General features: G+C 32.1%; 1 protein-coding gene and 1 non-coding gene across 2 annotated transcripts; one reads left to right on the top strand and one right to left on the bottom strand.

The window, feature by feature from the left end:
• Positions 1-541: 541 nt before the first annotated feature.
• Positions 542-16,777, bottom strand: LOC138187343 (uncharacterized). Its single transcript, XM_069128018.1, has 8 exons — positions 14,078-16,777; positions 10,584-10,667; positions 8,368-8,470; positions 7,433-7,564; positions 5,764-6,203; positions 5,320-5,545; positions 4,751-5,009; positions 542-4,448 (listed from the first exon to the last, which is right to left on the bottom strand). Exons 2-8 carry the CDS (start codon positions 10,656-10,658, stop codon positions 3,833-3,835), a joined length of 1,851 nt encoding a protein of 616 aa, XP_068984119.1. The 5' UTR covers positions 10,659-10,667; positions 14,078-16,777; the 3' UTR covers positions 542-3,832.
• TRNAT-UGU (transfer RNA threonine (anticodon UGU)) lies at positions 6,930-7,002 on the top strand. The gene has a single exon. It is a non-coding gene; the product is annotated as a tRNA-Thr (tRNA).
• Positions 16,778-22,684: the final 5,907 nt, after the last annotated feature.

Here is a 22,684-nt window from a genome sequence, read left to right as displayed (position 1 = left end):
TGCCTTTTAAAAATTAATCTGCTATAGCACTGTCAACACTGGCGTATTTTCTATAATAGCTATGCAATTTGATCTAATATATTTCAATTATATAGAAATCTGAAAGTGTTTTTATAGATTAATTGTATATTTGAGACAATAGAAATTTACATCAACCCGAATTAGTGTTAAGTTCTTATTTGCCGTTTATTTATTATGTGCGCATTTACATTCTTTATGTTTTGTTGGCTTTATATATATGATCATAGTTAGGAAACATTTAATAACTTATAATAAAAACTTATGTATATACATGATAAAGAAATTCTTTTGCATGTTATAGATAAGGAAGATGTAGTATGATGACTTATATTAACGATTGTTGGGTTAGTCGGATTCCTTTCATCAGAAATGAGCGGAGAAAAGTTGTAGTTATGAAAGTTACCAACATGAAGATAGAATGCTGCGCCGCAATCGGTAAGTAGGTATTTTAAAAAAATAAATGATTCACGCCTAGTATGCAATCGCTTTTATATCTCTTAAGTAATAATTTATGTACAAATTATGTTTTCGAAGTTGTTTTATTGAGACGTTACAACAATCAGCATGCAAAGATTACATTGAGTCCAGAATCTTACAATATTCATTTGTTTCAATATACTTGCTAAATATACAATTGGCTTGCAACAAAACCGCTTATGTCAAGCAAAGAACATTGTTAGTGCTGCAAAAGATACTCTTGAGTACAGATTTTGTGCACATTCAATTGTCAATCGGAGATTCCTTTGATATGTTTCTTTATTGCTCTACAACATGGACGTAAAATAATAATTCTTTAAGAATTACATTTTTTAAACAAGTTGTTTATATTGCACATTTATTGCCTTCATTTGATTTTAATACAGACATTTAGAAATAATGTTACGTGTAATGTAAAGAAAGATTAAGTATTCATCATACGTAGATCTTAATTCTGTAAAAAATAGTTTTTAATTTAAACAAAATGTTTTGAATTACAAACGAACTAAATATGTTATTATTAAAGTTTTAAGAAATTGATCTTTCTACACATTTTCAAATTTCATAGTGATAAATATATAAATTGACATTAATCATGTATTCCATGAGTATCTTTAAGTCGTTAATAATACAATCCGCTTTTCTTGAGTTCAATTGTATCTCTTAAAATCTTGCACCGAATTTGCAACACTAACGATAATACCAAGCAATCCTTCCTATTGTTATTAACCCTTATTTACTTACAATTTCATCACAGCTTGATTATGTTTTTATTGTTAATTGTTAACTATGTATTTCGTATATTTACATGTTATCAGTATGAATAATTAACAGAGCAACACCAGTATTGAGTGCATCATTTTGAAATTTCACTGCACTTCATCGTGTATATGAAATTATACTTCAAAAGTTAAAATTTCTTATTATGTAAATTAAAAAAAGCGATATAAATATTTTGTTCCTTCAAAGTTATGCTTCTAATAATTTTATTCATAAAAGTTAAAAAAAATTATTTTATTATACGAAAAAATGTTCAACAATATTTCAGTTTTGTAACATGTACACAATTAAAAATTTTAATAAATTTTAGCTTTTAACGTATATACACAAAATATTTAATGAAGATTTCCCTAAGTAAGTACATTGGGTGGGACATATTAGCCCAGAGAAATAATATTCCAAATATTACCGGAGATTTATCATTTTTATATGTATATTTCTTTAACCATTGGTCCATTCAAACTCGAATAATAAACAACTTTTTGTTTTCTGAACAAACTCAATTCGTCTCTTCTCGTTTTATTCCGTTTACCAAGAAAATGTTCCTCAGCAGTTTTATCAGCAATTTTTAGTACAAAATATCGAATAAAAATAAACGAAGAAATTTCTCTGCACGTACAAATGCTGTTTTACTGATTTCATATGTATATTATTCGTACTAAAAATAAACTAAACTACAGAACGCTGTTTTTTATTATATGCTGACTTAATATGTTCAATTGTGTTTTATCAATGTCACCATGTCATCGTACGAGAGATATAAAAATAGATTTTTATATTCATTTGGCTAAGCCTCTGTTTTTAAAAAACAACATATATACGGTATATCACTCGACGTCAATGGATTGTCACTTTTGCTACATTTCTTTTCTTTTACACTTGATTCGAGTATACCTACAAAATTCATTTAATTCCTTCGTTCTTATTATATCATCCAAGGAAAAGTATTTTTTCATGGAATTTAAGAACGATTTTGATATTTTATGCAGGTATAATGAAATAGGCCTCAACTCGTGAAACGTTTAACAATAGAACAAGAAAGATTTTGGCAGTTAATTCTTTTCGAATTACTGCACTTTCACAAATGTGTTACAAGGGACAGCTCAACGCTGTGTAAATATAACATTGTACGTCATACGTATTTAAACGAGTTTTATACGATATAACAAAACCGTGTCATATATAAATGTCATAAATACATTGATTTTTCCTTTATATTATTTAATATATTGTTTATCGTTTCAATTTAAGAAATATGTTGTTTGAAATTCCAACGCATTCTTTTATATATATATGTATTGTATATATTTTTTTGTAGCAGTCATTTAATAGCTAATATAGATTGAGGAATGGTAATACGATTTATCATATGTGTTAAAAATTGGAAAATACATTGTTAGTAAAGTTTCGCTACAAATACATATCAACAATTTTTTCGAAATATTTGAAATGCATGTATGTATTTACGTTAAATATTTTTCAAGCGACTTGAAGGGCTTTTTATACATTGCCAAATATGAAATCACGTGAATAATTTTCAACATTTTCGTTTTGCAACTGTCATTGTCTTTTCGCTTTATTTTTCGTATCATAAACATTGAGAAAATTGTATAACGTAAAAAGAATATAGCGTAAAAGATTTGTATGATTATTCTCGGTAGAAATATGTATTGTAATTTCAACATAACTTTTATGTACCTTCGTTATAGGTAAACGTTAATTTCGTACAGATTAATCGATCACTTAAGAGGGTATATTATTTGTCATCATCCCGGCAAGCTTTTATGTTTATCATGTTCCTTTCGTTAAGAAAATAATGTTCTTTTGAAAATGATTGTCTTGCAACAGAACGCAATTTGTGAAAAGCCATATTAGCTTCACTTATACTATGTTCTGAGATCATTGAGCACACATTACGTTACTATATATTGTAGTTCGGAGTTGAAAGATAGAATATTTAATTATATAATGAATCATAAAATAAGATACAGTGAAACAACGTAAGATTCGGAGTGAGTTCGTTATTATTAGGCAAAATATTTATCTTTTATAAAGCAATTATTCTAATTTTAATAGTCAATACACTTATTCCTGATTCAAATTTTGTCTAAATTACAAGTAAAAATAGGATCGTAACAAACTTGCACGTAAAACTATATCTAGACTTGTAAGTTTATCTTGCCTAAACGTGGCTGTAATTTTACTAACTCGCGCAATGTTCCATTAAACTTACATATCCAATATTATGAATATTTACCTTTCTAAGGAATATGTTATCAAATAACAAGTGACTGTATCAACCTTTTACAACAAACAATTTCACAATATCCTTCTAAACGTGTATCTAACGTGGAAAATGCGAACCTATTCTCACTCAAAACTTGGGGATTCATTCGTGTAAATTTGTTCACAGTCAGCCTTTACATTTCTCATTTTTACCTGTTGCGAAGCTTTTCTTCTTTCAATCAGTCGAAGTAATCGTATATCTCTTAAATCTCTCAATCCAATTATTTCTTTTTAGGTGATTAGTCCATTAATTGAGAGTATCGTTTCTTCAAACTTCATCATCCTCTATGTACAAAGTAGTTCCTTTACTTTTTACAAAATCATGCAATATCGCATCATCGCTACGAATATTCTTTTTCTGTTCTTGTTCCTTCGATACTTGATTATTACATATCAAATTTTCGGTTATTAATGAAATTTCATTGCGTGTTTCAGTCTCGTCCAATTCGTCCCTCGGCGTTTCTACCTCTATCTCCGGGACATTTTCTAATTCAGGTTCCTCAAGTAAGGCATCAACTTCAGTCGGTCCATCGGACGATACATTCGCGGCGATAGGTTCATCGACATCGATCGCATGACTATCGTCAGAATTGTCCGCTCGACTTTCTTCAGTGTCGAGAGATGCTGCCGTGAAGTACTTGAACTCGGATTCGGATCCGCCACTTTCGATAACAGCTTGCGTGTTCAAAGAGTATCTGCTCGATTGCGCGTCTTTCTGCTGTTTCTCAAAAGATGCTCTCTTATTGTCGTCCGACCTAGAATGGTGCAGTTTCGCTTGTCGTTGTCGTTTAAGATTTTCACCACTGCTTGCCCTTGACCTCATTTCCATCTCGTCAGATAGGTATTTCGTGCAATCAATGGAGAATCTGTCCACTGACAATTTTCTAGGAAAAATTCGTTAAATAATTTAGAATCTCCCTTTTGTTCATTTTTTACTTGATATAAAATTAACGCGTTTCGCATCATGGTGGTCTGTGATAATCATCAAAGACGAAAAATACTAAAATACTAGGTAGGAAATATAGAAAGGATATTTTTTTAATAAATGAAAATTGTAAAGTCTTAATTTAAAGGTTTATTTTAATAAACATTTGCATTTTGAACTTCGTTTCGTTTTCTAAGTTCCGTAACAACTTTTGGTATTTGTACGATACGGAACATATTATTAAATAATTCTTAATGTTACCTATAATCCCCTCTGCGAAAATCGGGACTCTTCCTGAACTCCAGACTAGCTTTACGTTGGCCCATCATTCTTTCAATTCTACGTTCGCTTCCAGCTTTGTCAAATGACATTTTATGGAAGCTCGGCGAGGAGATTTTGCGGAAGTCTCTAGGGGATATTTTTGTAAGATCTTTCGACGCGGTCAATTCCTCAAATAATCTTATGTCTATCGAGTTTCTTTTTCTCGGTACAAAATCGTCTGGGTATTTGCTGTAGGCACCTACAAAGAAAAATAACCGAACATTCATAATAAATGTCATAAATCTATTACAAGTCAACGTTACGCGAATGTGATATTTCATTTGCAATGTTGATTATAAAAATGAATTCTAAGAATTCATTTGTATTTATAGCATTATGATACTTTTATTTTTAGAAATTGCTTTTATGTTTGAAAGTATTTATTATTCGAATATATTTCGTAATAATATTGCATTTGCGCATTATTTCTTTGCTTGGTCCTTGTTTGGTTAATATTAAAAAGTTCATTACTGTTGGCTGATCTTTTTACTTCACAGTTTCCAACTGACCTGATAACTTAGGCGAATAACCACGACCCGTCGGGGATTTAACTGCTTCCTCAACTTCTTCGACATAATCAACTTTCGTTTGTCGAAGCAGTTGATGACGTCTCGCAGTATCCGATCTATCTTTAACTTTCAACGTAACTGGACCTTTATTAGGAATGTGTAAATCCATCGCCATTGAAACTTGGCTGCCTCCCATTTTTTGTTGATCCAAACTTTCCCTGCTGACCTATTCAAAAAGTTACGTTAGCTATATCCAATCTTATAATAAACTTTCATGACGAAAACGGTCTTCGTCAAAATTGTTCAATTTATAGATATTAAAGACATTAAGTTAAATTGTACACGTAGGTCCCGGTAAAAGACAAATATGAACAAGGGTCATTTTTGTTATGAATTTAATGGTTTATTAATAAAGAATATACGGCTATTGTATTCTTGTTATACCTGATGAGGACTGTAGCTTGGATTATCAACAGAAAGAGCATGCCTCTGTAACAATTCTGGATTTAATAACGCGCATCCAGCGTATTTTGACGTTCTTTTACGAGGTGATTTCTTCTCAATTAACGTTGGTGCACTGGGGCTTTTCTTAATCGAGTGCCCAGTCTGTTTCTCGCTTAGTTCTTTGGAGAATTGCAAGAACTCCGCGGTCAATTGTTTCCTAGAGACTTCGTGTATGCTTGGACTTGGACTTCTGTTTACTTTGAACACACCGAGTTGGTGATCCCATTTGGTTGTTTGACTAGATGTAGACCTACGATTCCGTTGATTTCTCGCATTTTTTATTGTCGACGTTTGATTAAAGCGAAAACGGGCCGGCACCACTTTGGCAGCGTTATCACGAGCCTCGAAGGTCATTACACAGGCTGCTACTACGATAAAACCTGTGAGATTTCATCGTGTTATTTGCAGATCGCGCTTTAGAAAAAATTGTATACCTAATTTGGCAGTTCTTAATGATACGTAACTATCAACGTTAAAAAGAAAGTTAATTGTGATTTTTTATTAACATAGCGCACTTCGAATGATTGGAAACATTTTTTTAGATTTGATCGAAAATTGAAAGGAACGTTACAGAGTATGCTGATAATTGGTTCTTTTTAAATTATTCTTCTGTGAAGAAAAAAATCAATTCGTGAAGCGAATGGGAGAACAAAGCGATAATAGATGGATTAAGTGGTGCGATAAGGCTTTGGAACATTTATCCGTAATGTCGGATGTCGAGAGGAAGCATTTATATGTGTTAATTTAGGAATATATTTCAATTTGTATCATATTTTATATTAAATAAAATTGTGAGACAATATTAGTAATGATCTTGCATATACATATCAATACAGACAATTATTTAATTTAAATAAAAATTTGTTATAGTTATTTTATTAATTCCAAAGTAGGAAATTTAAATTTTAATCATAACACATATGTGTACAAATATTAAAGAAAAAGTTATTTAATTATTTCAATTTAAAGAGAAATTGTTTTATATTATGTTATATTTGCATAAATAATAATTAATTTATGTCGAAGTTTTTATATATATTTTATACATTTTTAATAAATGTATAAAGAACCGTGTAAGGAGTTCTCAAGACGTTCGTAATCGTCAAGCCTCCATAGCTCAGGGGTTAGAGCACTGGTCTTGTAAACCAGGGGTCGAGAGTTCAAATCTCTCTGGGGGCAAATATTTTTTTTCACTTTTTTCCAAAAAACTAATATTATGTACAATGTACAAGTATTGTTTCAGTCACGATCAAACATTATTTAAATATATTAAAGTTTTAACAATATATAATCTATCCCATTTGCTATCATATTGTACAATATTTTAGATCACTTGTCTTTTATAATTCTGTTTTAGGTATATATATAGCTGTGGTTGGTAAATTGTTAAACGATATATTAAAAATTTTATATTCTTTGACATAATTTCATTCGTAGTTTGTAATTTTCCTGAAACTTGTTTATCTTTGCATTCGAAATTAAATACGGAGATTGTGAATAATAAAACTGTTTGAAATAGTTGTTTTGAAACAGGGACGTAGTTTTTGACGTATAGAATTTAAACAGGGGATAATATCATTTAAAAGTTTTTATAAGATGTTATCATTACCTCCTACTCCCATTACGATTGGACCAGCATAACTGAGGTTATTTAGATGGAACCCACGTGATTCGTTCTTCACTCTTATCGTTAGATTACCTCTGATTTCTTGTGCCACGGACAGTTGATCTGCGAAGTATCCTGTACGATGTACAAATACAGATTTTTTAAATTTTATTTTTAAAAAGAAACGGAGCAATATCAATACATTATCTGGTTTTGTATGTAAAATGTGGCATTTTATTTGAATTATGAATATATATGGTTATTAAAATAATATAACTTCAACTTGTGCTCTTAATAATTCGCAATATTATAGTTAATGTTAAATAAGTTGGACGTGGTTCTTGATTAGTAATATCCTAGAATTCTTTTTGCACATACTGAGCAGTAATCAAAAATTCGCGTGTGATATATGTATCATGTCTGTATAATTTAAAATAATTACACGCATTAAGCAAGCAGGAAATTATTAATCAATACCATGCAGCTATCTTAGTGTTTTGTTTTTCATCTATTTTAAGAAACAAGGATGGCACTCGTGATTGTTTACTGTTTCATAACCCTTTCGCTACTATAGCGTCAGAGCTCAAAGCGTTTTTGGTATACAGACTAAAACAGTATTTTTTAATACAGGAAAATTATGCATATAAATATTTATAACGTATCATATAAACATAAAAAAATATGATACAACAAGTATAAGTAAATATAATAAGATAAATATAAATATAATATAATAAATGCAAATAAATATAATATAATGAATACATATATACATGTATCTTAGCAAAAGCGTTAATAATTACGAAGTTTTAAAACGAATGTGTGATATCATATAAAGATTAATTTATTTCGACCAATAAACTATTTCTAATTATTCAGATAATCTGTAGTAATAATTACATCAATTGAAATTTATTAGTCTTTATAACTCTACTCACCTATGGTCGCCATGCAAGCTCCTAAAACCATTAGTAGTAGACCAATTCCAAGAGCTTTGCAGGCGTACCACAAACACCGCGTTGTCACTTTGCCTCTCACCACCTATTCGATTTAATTGCTTTCGTTAACAGTTAATAACCTGGACGGTGTCCAATAACTTACTGGGCACATTCATCGACGCTTCATCATTTCACTTTACCTAGTTCTATGATCTGCTAAAACGATCACATCGATTCGTTCGTCACATTCTATTATGACGCAGTATGCAGTAATACTCGTCTGTTATAACTTTAGCTTGCATGTTAAATATTTCCCGGTACAAGAGAAATTCCAAAAAATAATCTTCTCTGTGTGATTTAAAGTACACAATACAATAAATAATAAACACAAATAATTAAAACATATAAATCGATTCTATGTAATAATTTAAAAATTGGAGGAAATTGTGAGAAAAGTACTAAAAAGAACATAAATCTGGTAAAACTAAATTTTGATATAAGAGAAAAATCTTATCGAATACATGCTATTTAGCTACGTGTTAATTATCAAAGATATAAAACACGTCTAAACTTATTCGGATTACTTTTTCTTTTACAAAATATAATTTCATCCAGCTTTAGGGAACACAGACTGCGACTTTTATTTGCACGAAATTCTTACCTCGTTAATGTATTGCTTCTCATATTGCAAATATAGATACCGTAGTCGAGTTTGTATGCACAAGAGAGCTTCTGTTTGCATATACTACAGAATAATATCGCAAATCAAATACGTGTTTCAGTTTTGAAATTATATGTGTATGAAGATTATTCAAGTAACAATCTTCCAAAGAGAAAGATATACTGTTCATGTTTATTAATGTATTTCTTGTTGAATATTTCAGTCAATAGTCGAACTGTGCCAACATTTTCTATGGTTACAAATAAGAAAAGAATATTTGTTTGAAGCAGAAAACGTTTGGATCATAACTCTATATTCTACTTTTAACGTAATGCCCTGTATAAAAAATATAGTACTTGAAAGTTTTTAAAAATATTGAATTAGTAATAATGCTATTGTATTTACATATTTATTTTCTTAATACTTATAGTACTATTATTATATGTATACAATAATAAATGTTATAATAATATACAGTAGAACTTCATATATCCGAATCTCGTTTATACGCATAAATAATTATTTAGCGTCAATTATATAAACTCATAACTGGGCCTCTATCACCCGAACTACGATCCAGCGTACTTTACAGTTATATGAACATATATTCTCAAGTAATACACGTTCGATACCCAACTGAATGTTGGGTCAGAATTGTTGTTGAACCTCAGTTGTCCGAAGGTTATCAGCTATCGGACCTAATAAGAGGAATTAGTGGAGTAGCTAGTGAAACTTTATTATCGGAATTTGTCTGTTATCCCAACAACCTTGTCCTCCATGTTCGAATAAACAAAGTTCTACTGCAATTAAATTAATTATAATTGTATAATATATTATAATAATACTATAATAATAAATATTAGTTAAATCGATAATATTCCTAATTGAATTATATGTTAATAATTTAACAATTCTCTCAAAAATTATATTTCAATATCTTATTATAAGAAACATTGGTTACTTTTGCAAAACTTCTTTTATTAAGTTTACAAAGGGCATTATGTATTTTCTATTACACTGTTTTATATCTTCGATATTTTCGTAATAAATTTATTTATTTCTACATTTGTTTAATATTTATTCTTAGAAAATATGTATCAGCATATCTTAACTTTGCGCCAATTTATACACAAGTCGTGCCTATATTACTATATATGCTCTATTTATACTATATATATCTATAACACGACATAATCGATCAAACAAAAGTGAATGAATTTTATTCCTATAAAAAAAAGTATTTACGTAATTCGATGACTGAACATACATTATACAATAAAATTCTATTTTATTCATTATGATCGAAAACTTATTTTTATTTATTTACAAATAAAAAGATTACAATATCTATAATATTAATACTGGAGAGAAATTTTTGAAAATAAAGATGCAGGTCCAATGAAGTAATAAATTACAGAAAAAAAATTAAGACGTAACGTTGTAAATTTCGTATTTATCAATGATAGAAGGTGATTTTGTTTCGAATAAATTTTTAGCGATATATATTAATATATTAATATTAATTAGAGGTTCTAGTTGGAAGTTTGAAATATACCTGGACATTCCAGTGAGCTCCTGGACCGCAGGCTCTTCTCTGCGTCCCTTGCCAGTGAATGCTTCCTTGGGGCATTTTGCGTTCCTGAAGTTGAATAAATCCTGCATTATTAACAGAAGTTGGTGATGCAACAAATTTAATAAAAGATACTGTTCTAACAGAGAAGTTAAAGTGAAAACCTAGTTACGAAGTTAAAATTAACTGAGTTGAAACAAGATAAAACGGAAACACGAAACATTTATCACAGATTTATGTGGTTTGAGTTATTTTCACCGTTGTTGCAATACTCAAACGTTTACAGAGTTTAATTAATTTGATTTAAATGTATTTTGAAAGTAGGTATATTGGTTTTCAATAAAAGTATTTTGGTCCTGGACTGTCGGTAGAATATAGATTGATAGTTCAATTCGAAGATCATTTTAGACTTTTATATATATAATTTTTATAGAACTGAGAATTTTGCATAGATTCATTGTTTTTTTACTTTACTTCAGTACTTTGTGTAAAATCGATAGACCGGTTATTCCTTTTTTAATTTTCAAAGTACCAACTTAAGGTTATAGTTATGAATTACGGTATCCAACTTTTATACTTTAAGAGTACAAGCATTAAAAGTTTAAAGGTGAATCAATACTTTTAAGCTATTTGGTGTAATAAATTTGGTTGAAAAACTGTGCTATTTTTAAATCAATATTATCTTTAAATTTTTAATAGTTTGATAACGTTATAAAAGTACAGTAATCTATCCATAACAAGACTTTCAGAACTATCTCAAAATCGTTACAGAAAGCAACTAACGTCTTCCTCGTGGGTACTACGGTTATATCGAATTTAACACTCGTAGCAAACGTTTCCGGTAAACAAGTTACGGCTGTAACTTCTTCGCACGAAAATAGAGTAGTAGCTCACTCAGTGCCTCATTTCATTTAACAGAAGGCGTAACTTCTTGCTCGGCATTCGCTTTAATTCAACTTCGCGATACGTATACTTGCCTCAGCTTTTACCACCCTCTCATGCTCATTCACTTTTACATAAGGGTAGGTAGACATAGCCCAGGCGTGCACAATACGTCCGTGTAAAATTATCTGTCAGTCTTCGATGTATATATGTACCACGCTCGCATACTACACGCGCATAACAACTAGAAGCATTGTTTGAGTCTGTTTCCTATCTTTTCTGCATCTTTCACCGTAGAAAGTTCCCATTTCGTATCGATCCAAATCCTTCTTTAAGGTTTCTTTCGCAATCTCTGTTTACAACCCGAAAACTTGTCTATTTTCTCTTTCACGGGTTTACTCCGGATTCGAGACCCATTCGAGCTCGATTGCGGTTTCAATCGCGTCTCGAGAGCCTCCGCCAATATATTGCTACCTTTTGAGTTTCACTGCTCCAAGTAATCGCGAAATATTTCACGAGAAATATCTATATTAGAACCGTTAAAAAGATATTAATAATCTAAAGCACTTTGAATCGCTAACGAGGAAACTTGGATATACTAATTGTTTTACAATACTATAACCAACATAACGTTTGAGTACATGTAATTGAGATCTAAATGCGGAAAATTGAAAAATATTATACAGTTTGTTGAACAGAAGGACCTAATATTTTAAACGCTAATTACTGATTATAAAACTCTGAGAAAGTTGATTATAGATTTTACGTTGATCAAACGTAGAACTACGTACTGCCAACTCTTAAAGTTTTTAATTTGTATTTTTTAACGTTCTATGGATATACTGAAATCTGCTTTTAACAGAAAACACAGAAGAAGGTTCCTCTGAAAACACAAGAGTTCAGAAAATACAGTTGATATTGCAACATCTGATTTCTTATTTTTTATTCGTATCGTATCGTATAACTCGTTCCTAAAAAAGTTCTTTACTGCTTCTATGCTACGTTCGAACACAATGTTCACAGAGAGGAGTCTTCATTGTAGGTCAAACATAAGCTCCATTGTGCATAAAGTGAGAACTTCCAAGCATAAAAAGATTCATTACAATTATGGCGATTAAAGCTCGACACGTTTCGGGCTTTTAAATCCTTTTTAACGATTGTTATCTTCTTTATATGACGATAAATTTTTCAGATACAACGTTCAATCGTATTTTTTCATCTTTTGATATAAATAGGAAATTTATTTAATACGATCATAACACACTGTTATCTTATTGTATATTTACATTTGAGAAGAACAGAGGACGTTTCATCTGAATTTATGGGAATAAAACTGAAAAATGTAAGTAGAAAGAAAAAGCAACGTTGTGTTGATGCAACATTTTATATGTAATTTCTTTTTAATGAATTCACATTATTGAATTCATGTTGTGATTATGAAAACGAATTTCAATAATTTCTCGATACTTTTCTTTGTTGCTATTTCTCTTCTTCTATTTGGATCCTACAATTTTATCAAATTTGAAAAATTTCAAGTACTTTATAGTGTTATGATGAACTATATTTTTTTCAAACCATAAAATTTCTTTTTATGATTACCTGACAAAACAGCAACTTTTTTCGTGCCCGTTCAATAATATTGCGTTTACACAATTTCTCTATATATTACTTTACTGCTCAACATGAATAAAAAATAAATAAATTCTACTTTGGTACTGGATACCGCAAAATGAAATACAATATAGAATAAAAGTTTAAATAAAGTTTGAGTATACATTCGTCACAACAACTTTAGGCGGATAGTGTAAAACATAGTTAAAATAAATGACGAATTCCATCCGTTGTGGAGTATTAGTTGCCGTAACGATCGAACCGAGCCATTTTCATTTGCATAACCACAACCTTTGACTACGTTTCAGTGTTCTCCTTTGTTCAATTCGACCACGGGTGCAAGTAACAGAATGGTTCTCTTGAATAATTCATGGAAAAAGAATTTGGTATCCTTGTAACTTTCTCTCCATGTTCTCGAATATTTCATCGTTAAAAGAAGATGTTCCTTCCATTTATGAGATTATTTGTGATAGTCGAACATTCTCGGGAATACGAGCAAAAGCATTCGGCTTTTAAGTTCGCCCTCGAGCAGTGTTTTAATATGCAGAAAGCAGGATTGCTTTTGTGATTAAACTTAGTCCTATGGAAGCGTTTCTTTGAAACGGTACTTACACAGAAACCGTTCACGTGGAACGTAAGATAAGAAATTTCAAGAGAGATAATGTAAGATCTGATTCATGCTACTATTTCTTCGTTTTAAGCGTTTTAAAAAATTTTACGTATAAGGTTTTAGTGAACTGCTGATAGAATTCAAGTGAAGTTAACATTCGGATTGAGAATCTCTTAAATAAAATAATTTCTTTATTTAGGGATTTTCCGTTTTTCTGAAAGTAAATTATATCATATCTACATTTGCAAGGATTAAGATCGGCACAAGCGGGATTTATTTGTTTCTATCCACTTTAATTTCGAAATTACGAAAATTTCTGATTTAGAAATGACGTTAAATACTGAAGGAAAAATAAATTCCTTTTTTCTTTACTCACCTTCCTACCTTTTCGGATTTGTTATCGCAGCATCCTCTTCTATTTTTTCTTTTAACGACCAATGTGTTTGCATGTCTCTTGTACCATTTTCTCTCTTCGAAACTCCGTTGAAATTTATCGTACAACGAAATAGTCTGTATGTCATAAATTTTCAAAGAAATGTGAACGGCACTATAAGTCGCGTGGTTATGTTCAATCGCGATCACAGATATATGTTTATATATATATATATATAGAACGTATGAACATCAAAGTACAATCAACTATTGTGAATTCACGGGATGATAGTTGGCGGACTCGTACCGACGGGACTGCGCTTTATTTTTATTCCAGCACGTGGTATAGGTATGCGAATTACCCCGGGCGAGAAACCTCGGCTCGGAGACGAGTGTAAAATGTACTTAGACCGTAGTTCTTGAACCGCGTTTGTCATTTCAACGAGCTCTCTTTACGATGTCTCCTTAATTCCGTAATTAACTAGGCTGTGTGGAGCCACCGAGCAAACGCCAATTAGCTTCCATGTAAATTCCATTCATGAAATAACTCCACTCGTCGATCTATCCGTGATATCGTCGCGTATCTTTTGTCTCGTTCCTTTCAACAGTTTCTTCTTTCCAACATCTCCCTTCGCAATTTTGGGAGTATCGATTCGAGTTCGCGTTACAGGATAATTTTGTAACTGGGACAACCGGATGAACTTTTGAAAAATACCCTCGAATGTTTTCCTCAGTCACTCGTCTAGACCCGCTTTGAAACGTCTCTTCTGTTTGATATTTTTAATGGATGCACACCGTTCTCGTCTGTATGCCGGTAAATGATTCTAATTACGTTGCAGCGCGATGTTTTCACAGATCGAACATGTATTTTCTGCGAAAGAACAACTCAGATGTCATATCGTGTTTGGTCGAGGGAAAAGTTTCATTGAGAGCCAAGCTAATTCATCAATAACTTATGCAAGTGTTATGTCGATCATTTCTACGATTCCTTTCTTACGAATATAACTTTTCTTTTTTCGAATTTGATTCAACAGAGCTGCGTCCATTAAATGTTTTTATAGGAATTTTGTTGTATTTTCTTACAGTGTGCAAATTTTTCTCACGAGTATTATAATGAAAGTTCGTTCTTTTTTTTTATTATTAACTAGCTTTCTATAGCTACTTACTTAGCTAATACTTAGACACGTCGATCTTATTTAGCAATTTATCGTAGATTAAATTACACGGGAATTTCGTTACATTATAATATAATCAAATAAACCAGAGTCATTTCGCAATAGCGATCGATTGCTCCAATTTTGTATGTTCATTCCGAATTTCCAGATGCTGTTTATTTGCATCGATTGTATCTACATTATTTATCGCTTCGCACTGTTTATGCCCACTATATTTATTTATTCATTATACTTATGAATATTCTGTACATATTTTTGTTTCACACTTGGTTCCATAGAATTCTTATATCTTAATTTAATAGTTTAATTTAATAGCTTGAAGATTTTAGAAAGGAATTTTGATATTTGACATCAATTTATTCCTTTGTATAAAATCTACGAAGGTGGAAGAAAACTGTTTGTTCGTGGTTTAATAAGAATGCAGAAACACGATTTATATGTGTTTTTGAAAACGATATTCGACTAATATCATTAATATTTCTACGATAAATTTTGAGAGAGACAGTTATTTATCTCGTAGAAATGCTGAGAAATGCCTCAAGAAATCTTTCAAGATATAAATATCCTGCAGGTTTCTTTCCTCGATGAAATGTTTATGATCTTCGTATTCATTCAAATTCTTAAACTCTCATAAAATACGAGACAAAATTGCAAAATATAAGCTTCACTTTTTCATCGATACTGCAATATCGAATCTTTATTCCGTCTATTTTGCAGCACTATTTTTCAATCATGTTTCTCTTTATTTTTATTATTTTGCGGTTTTACTATGTTCGAGTAATCAACAAATGGAAGTGTTTTACTCGCCTAATTCCCATTCCCTTAAAACGAGTCCAGTGGAATTAAATTTTATGGTCCGCTTAACTCCTGCCTTTTCTCACACGATTCAGCGTTTCATCGCGGAAGGAAGCCACTAAATCTACACTGGATCATCGTCGGATCGTAACTCTTCTCTGTCCCACCATCGGAAAACGATTCCCACCCTTTCAACCACCTTACGAGACACGCGTTGCTCACAACTTTTGAACTTCGTCGTAGAAAGCACGAGGTGGAAAGCGCGATCACTAGGTGTTTCTAAAGCGGCCAAGCAGAGTAGATATTTGTCGGTTTATCGAAGGTTGATCCTTCTGGCGGTATATTCAGTGTCTCCTAAGGTATCACAGAGTGCTTGACAGAAAGTCTTACGTATAAACTGAAATAAATAGAAAGGAAAGAAAACACCGAACCGATGGAAACTGAATCGCTCACTAAATCATCGCGCGATGATCGAAGACGCGACGCTGATCGTCAATGTTTCAACCGCCACGATTTTCTTCTCTGTTCATCGTTTCCTGCGTCTCTTTAACGAGATCCGGTCCCCCAGCCTTGTCCTCGTTCACCCTGGATGGGTGCTGGTTGTTCGCCGGAGAAGGAAAAACGGCTGGAAACGCTACTAAATCACCGTCAGGATCAGGACTCGGGGGACGACGATCAACGATGCCGCTTGAGGGAGTGTCTCTACTCCTCCAGCATCACCTGTTGGTATCGTATCCCGGTCACGGGCTATACAGGGTGGCAAGGGGAAAATCTGCTCGAGCTAGACGCCGAAAACACGCTTGCGCGAACGCAGATCGATGTGTTATATCGCAAGCTCTCTTATACGGATCCTCCGCTCTAGCTCTGTCTCCTTCTTCTGAACGTTCGTTGCGAATGAGACGTGACGCGACGTCGACGCTTATCGTCGATTTGACGAGTGCTGTTGTGTTTATCGGACATTGATTTGTATCTTCCTTTTTTTTGCTTCTCTTCATTTTTTGGGTACAGCTCGATAAAACCTTTCTGTTCTTTGGTCCTCGTTTCGAGCTGAAGTTGGAATTCGATGATTAAACCAGATTGATGACTTTTGGGAAAATTTTGGTTTAATTATTAGTACTGTAATTTGGTTTGTTTTATTGATTCAGTTATTTGAAAATGTTTTATTAATAAATAATTTCAGTTATTTTGCGATGTTTCTTTTACGTTGCTACTTTACCATATTATTCCATTCGTTTTCAAGCCAACCTTTTTTTTCTGTTTCAAAGCTTTCCAGAATTTCAGAAGAATGTGGTAGATATAATTGATTTCATGTTTCAATTTTATTCTATTTTTCTGGAGCATTAAAACTCTTTGTTTATTGAACCAAGAACGAGATTGAGATTAAATTTCAAAAACTGTATATTCAGTCCGAAACGAAATGCCATGATACATTATACGTTTTTAAGCCACTATTAAAGTCGGAGTTAAAGTTGAAAGAAACCAAACTTTGGTAAAAATTCAATTTAATATATAATATATAATATAATTACTCGATACACATGATATTTTTGTTAGTATAGGTGTTTTTAGTTCAACATGTTTCGAAATTATTCCTTTATCAAATGTTTTTTAAGATATGCAAAGAACTGTATATTCTTTAACTAATCGATTTTCCGTTATCGATTCTTATATTTTTCTTTGCGTTTCGTTTCAGAGACGGATGACTTCTTTCGACAAGAAATTGTTGATCAAGTCCATTGGCTCGTAAAAGCTTAGCATACTACTACTACGTATACTTACATTTTATCCCTTTAACAGTTTCGATATGTTAGTACTATTTATACGACATTTATTAGACTCAAGAAGATTTGGTTTGAAGAAAATTTTTTAAAGGATTAAGCGAGAAGAATTCAATATGCATCAATCGTATAACGTTAATATTATACGTTTAACGAATTATTGTTTCGTATTTATGAATTGTCAGGGAGAAAAATGAAGAAATTCTTTTGTCACTGTATCGACTAGTTTTGTAAATAATGTTTATTAGATAATGCGTGCTTACGAGTATTAGGTAACATAATGTATTCTACGGTCCTTCATAGAAGGTGTACAAATCATTGTTCCAGCAATGTCTTCTAGATTAACATAGATAAAATCATCATCGTTGTCATCGCTATCGCCTTTGTCCTTGTTCGATTCGTTAAATCTATTTCTCTCGCCTGAGTTTGTTACCGTGCGAGCCATTTATCTTGATCGACACTTAAAATCGAATCTGTTTGTCAAACTCCGAGACCATTACTCGCACTTTTGTTGAATTCTCAGAAATTTTTCCCGCATCTCACGGCAAATATCTTAAAATATCGAAGCGTCAACGGATAGTAAAAAAAAGTTTCGCGAAGTCAGTAAAGCCGACATGTGCGTGTGGGAAAAGATATTCTTCTGGATGGATCTTTATCTGTTTATTTAAGTACGAGGTTTATTCTTCAGGTTTGTAGTATCTTTTACTTCAAAGAGTTAGAACTTTAATCTAGTTTAACTCACGTTCTAAGAAAAAAACTATTAAACAAGATCGACTACATCGTGCAACGTGATGAATCACTTTGTTGAACCGAATGGTGTGCTCTTCCTCAAAATCAAGCTGATCAAATAAATATTCGGGCGCGATAGAAACGCGCAGTTGGCCTCCGATTTCTAATAAACATCATTCGATTTTAGTGTTCCGTTACACGAGTCCACGATGATCGATTCAACATTCCCGCGAGTCTTTCAACATCAAACAAACCGAAGTCCCTAAAATTATAATAGCTTATACACGATCTAGGGTTCATCACTTTGGGTATAACTAAAACTGTTGATAAATAACGTATCACGTTTGGATGTTTTCTTTTTCTAAATTCGTCAGGGCCATTCGGAGCGTATATAGCTCGTGAAAAATTGGCCTGACGATTCTTTTAAAAAATGCTCGATTTCTTTCATTTTCCTTTACGTTCGCTCAGTCACTTTTCTACCTCATTCGCATTCTGCATTCATCCTTTACTTCTATATATATATCTATATTTGTTTTGTTTTATTTATATAATATATATAATATATATTTTTATGTAGGTAATAGCAAGTAACTTAGTCTTATGTGTCCGTTTCACGTTCGTAATTATAGCAATCTCGAGTCGAATGGAGATTAATTTATTTACGCACGGGATTCTGCATATTCTCACCATTTCATGTTCATAGGATTGTATGTCGTGTACGTGTACATGTATGCGTGCGTATTCCCCAATGATTGTATAAGATCGTGTAAATGTTTGTATTGTATACATGCTTGTAAACGTACTATTTTCCTTAGGTAGTAGGTATCAATAGTGTCTCTTCCTTGTAGCGTTAATAATTAATTTATTAAAACTTTCTATATCATTTTAATCCTCATAGTCTCTTTAATAATCGCCTATACATTCCATCTCGTTCTCTCCCTTTTCTCTCCCTTCCTTATCATCATATGTTTTCTTTACAATCTCTCTCTCTCTCTCTCTCTCTCTCTTTCTCTCCCTCTCTCGCTCTCTCGTAAATAGCTGCCCTTTTATTTCGTAAACTCTCTCTTTTATTAGTTTAAATTCATCTAAAAAGATTTTCGCGTGCAGTGTTTGTCGAATAGCTCGAGAATCGGTTTTATCATAACAACAAACTTGTATACTTCCATTTATTTAAAAAATGTTTATTTCAAAATTCGTCTACTTGATAATTTTCTATTTAAAAAAGTATAATTCAATCGTAACAAACAACTAGTTGAGTTAATGAAAATAATAAACATGATATAAACAAAAATGCTTTATTAATGGTTTAAACAGGATAGATTGCCGCAAGTTGAAGAAAAGAAAGATAAAAAATATTTGTAGAGTACATTTTTAATATTGGAAAACGTATGTTTCTATATGGATTGGGCTGGTCTAAGTTTAGCTTTTCTTCTCATCTATATTGCATCCTGATCTGATTGCATCGAAGCATTATTAGACAATCTAAAATCATCAAATCTTATACACTTTTCTCGAGCGTTCGACATTATAACAGTTTAAATTTAAGTAGACAAATGAACGAAGTATCAGCATTATGTTTTCCAAGTATTTAATCGGTTCCAAGTCTAAAAGTGGCAATTGTTGAGAGTTTAAACATTAAATATTAATTTGAATTTTTATTAAAAGTAACTTATAAATCTTCAAACGCTAAAACTCTCAAAGGAGAAAGCTGGAATGAAACAACTTTAAGGGAAAAGGAAACGTTAGAGACGAGAAAATATCTAGAAAAGAAAGCAGCCTACAAATTCAATCATTTAGGTAATAGTTTATAAATATCTAAATTATCTAACGATTATTATCTTTACCGAATAAATAGGGAAAACACAATTCTGCAACTTCGTTCAATTTATCTCTTCATACGTACATTGGCTACAAATTTTTTCGCCACGAATGGTCGTAAGTATTACATTCTCGAGGAATAAAGTGAAAAATTGTAGCCAAGATCAGACAGAAACGGCTTCAAGTTTTCTCAAGTTTCGGTTTTTGAAACTGGTTCTCTTGCACATCCCCTGTTATATACATCTGTGGATTACACGTCGATATATCCTATTTACATGCGCGTGTCTCGTCTGTCTTGCCAAACTTGCCCTTTTGTGCGTTTGGACATGTCGGTTGTAATTGTATATAATATAGTAAGTTACAATATTATTAATCTGAGTTTCTAGGCAGTTGTGTGTTGTTTATGTTATGTACGTTAAGATTTATCTCTAAGGTTCTTCTGTTTCTCTTTCTCACACTCTCTCACACTGTTTCTCTCTCTGTCCGAACGTTTTACTTTCGCCCTTTACACGAACAATTGATTTTGGCCTCTGTTTTCTTGCTAAATCGGTTCAGAAAAGGAAAGTTCATCTACGCATGCGTGCTTGATCGTTTCGCTACTTAATTCATAGAAAATGAACACGTTGAACAGTTTTCGTTCGACGTTCGAGCCTTTTAAAAAGATCTTTCAGCGTATCGATACTCGACTCACAAAAGAAAATCATCGATAAATAAAATTTGTAAAAATAAGAATTCGACTTGATTCTCACGCGAGAATAAAAAAATGTAAACAAATGTTTGCCTTTATCTTCTTGAAATGCTCGAAACATCGATTTCCTTCAACTCGTTCGATATTTCTCTTGATTATTATACGACGATTTATGTCAACCGTATCCATTTCTCATTCTTCCACTTGCACCCATGTACTCACGCACGCTCGCAATGATTATCTAGAGTTTCCTCCCTCACGAGTCGATTCGAAATTAATTTCTTTTCGGCATCTCACGCGGCTTCGAAACCCATCTTCGGCAATTTTTTTTTCGCCTCGAAGGAAAAACGTGATCTCTTCTTCCCCCTTATTTTTTCTCCCCATTTTTTTCTTTATACAAAGAATACACCGTTGCGGCTATACGAAACTAGAACGGTATCATTTTGTCTACATGTGAATAATTCCATGAGTCGTGTGGTTGTAACGCTATCGTAAACACAAGAGTGAGTCTTATTTCCATCTCCATGTCCCGATCAATGGTATTGAGCAATGTACTGCCGTCGAATCAATCGTTTGAGAAATATACTTCGTCTCCCTCGAACATCGTTCATGAAAAATTTTGAACAGCTATAAATAATGTACCATCGTTGATAGAATGTCGGAATCAAAGAAGCGAATCAAATACGAATTTCCTTTTCTTTTTTAGCATTCGAAGAATTTACTGTTCTCGACGCCAAGTATTTCTCAAAGAATCGATCCAATCAATATTTTTAACGTGCTAGACTTACTCTTTACGAATTAGAAATCGTAAATATCGTCCTATTGGTCTTTTACACTACTTAATCGTTCACTACGTGGCGGTTATCAGTGTTATTGCTGCTAAGAGTTCGTTCAACAGGATCCTGCTGTCTCGCTAAGGTTATTTTATCGGTAGACAATAAATTCTGCTTGTCGATTTGAAATTGTTATCCTTGTCAACGCCGAAGAAAACGCAAGCGTACGTATTTTTACTTCGAGGAAAAAGCTTCCACTAACGATCGTACTCAAGACCTTTCGCTTCGTGTAAAGTAATTAACGATCATTCGCTGTATAAACCGATAGCCTTTAACGTAATTGTTGTTCTCGATGTCCTTTGCATTTCGCGATATATTGTGTATATTTGAGGGACTCAGTGAAAAAATGGTACAAGCGAATTTTTTTTTCGGCACTAAATAGGACAGAAATATGAAGAAATGATATCTGCGTTTATGTAGAACGTAGAAGATTTTGCTATGAATAATCAAACCTTTATAGGTATAATAACGAGTATTGTTATTGTGTATAGTTGAAAGAATAGGAGTAGCAGAGATTTGTTTTAGCTAATACGTATTATAACAAGTGATAGTGCAAGTACTTTGGGTATTTTATATACTTTTTATGTATTAAATGTATTCTATTCATTTTTGCATTTTTAAATTTCTCATAAATGCATAAAAATCCGCAATCTAACGACGTGTCTTAGTTATAAGCATATGCATTTCTCTATTAGAATTTAATTTTATTTATAGTTTTCCTAATTGAGAATTTTTTCGTTCGTACTAGTTTTCCTCTGAACCCTTCTTTTAATCCTGTCGAATCTATAGACGATA

Source organism: Bombus flavifrons, chromosome 14 (assembly GCF_040668555.2).
Source record: "Bombus flavifrons isolate JBK064 chromosome 14, iyBomFlav1_principal, whole genome shotgun sequence".
In the NCBI taxonomy this organism is placed as follows: Eukaryota; Metazoa; Arthropoda; class Insecta; order Hymenoptera; family Apidae; genus Bombus; species Bombus flavifrons.
The sequence above is the reverse complement of the archived record's forward strand: the minus strand, read 5'-3'. Positions and strand labels throughout refer to the sequence as shown.

Excerpts from the sequence above, each read along its gene's own strand:
- LOC138187343 (XM_069128018.1), bottom strand. The coding sequence starts at position 10,658 with ATGCCCCAAGGAAGCATTCACTGGCAAGGGACGCAGAGAAGAGCCTGC. Across the intron at positions 6,204-7,432 it reads AATCGTAATGGGAGTAGGAG|GTTTTATCGTAGTAGCAGCC; the intron begins GTAATGATAACA and ends GAAATCTCACAG. Across the intron at positions 5,010-5,319 it reads TTATTCGCCTAAGTTATCAG|GTGCCTACAGCAAATACCCA; the intron begins GTCAGTTGGAAA and ends TTTTCTTTGTAG.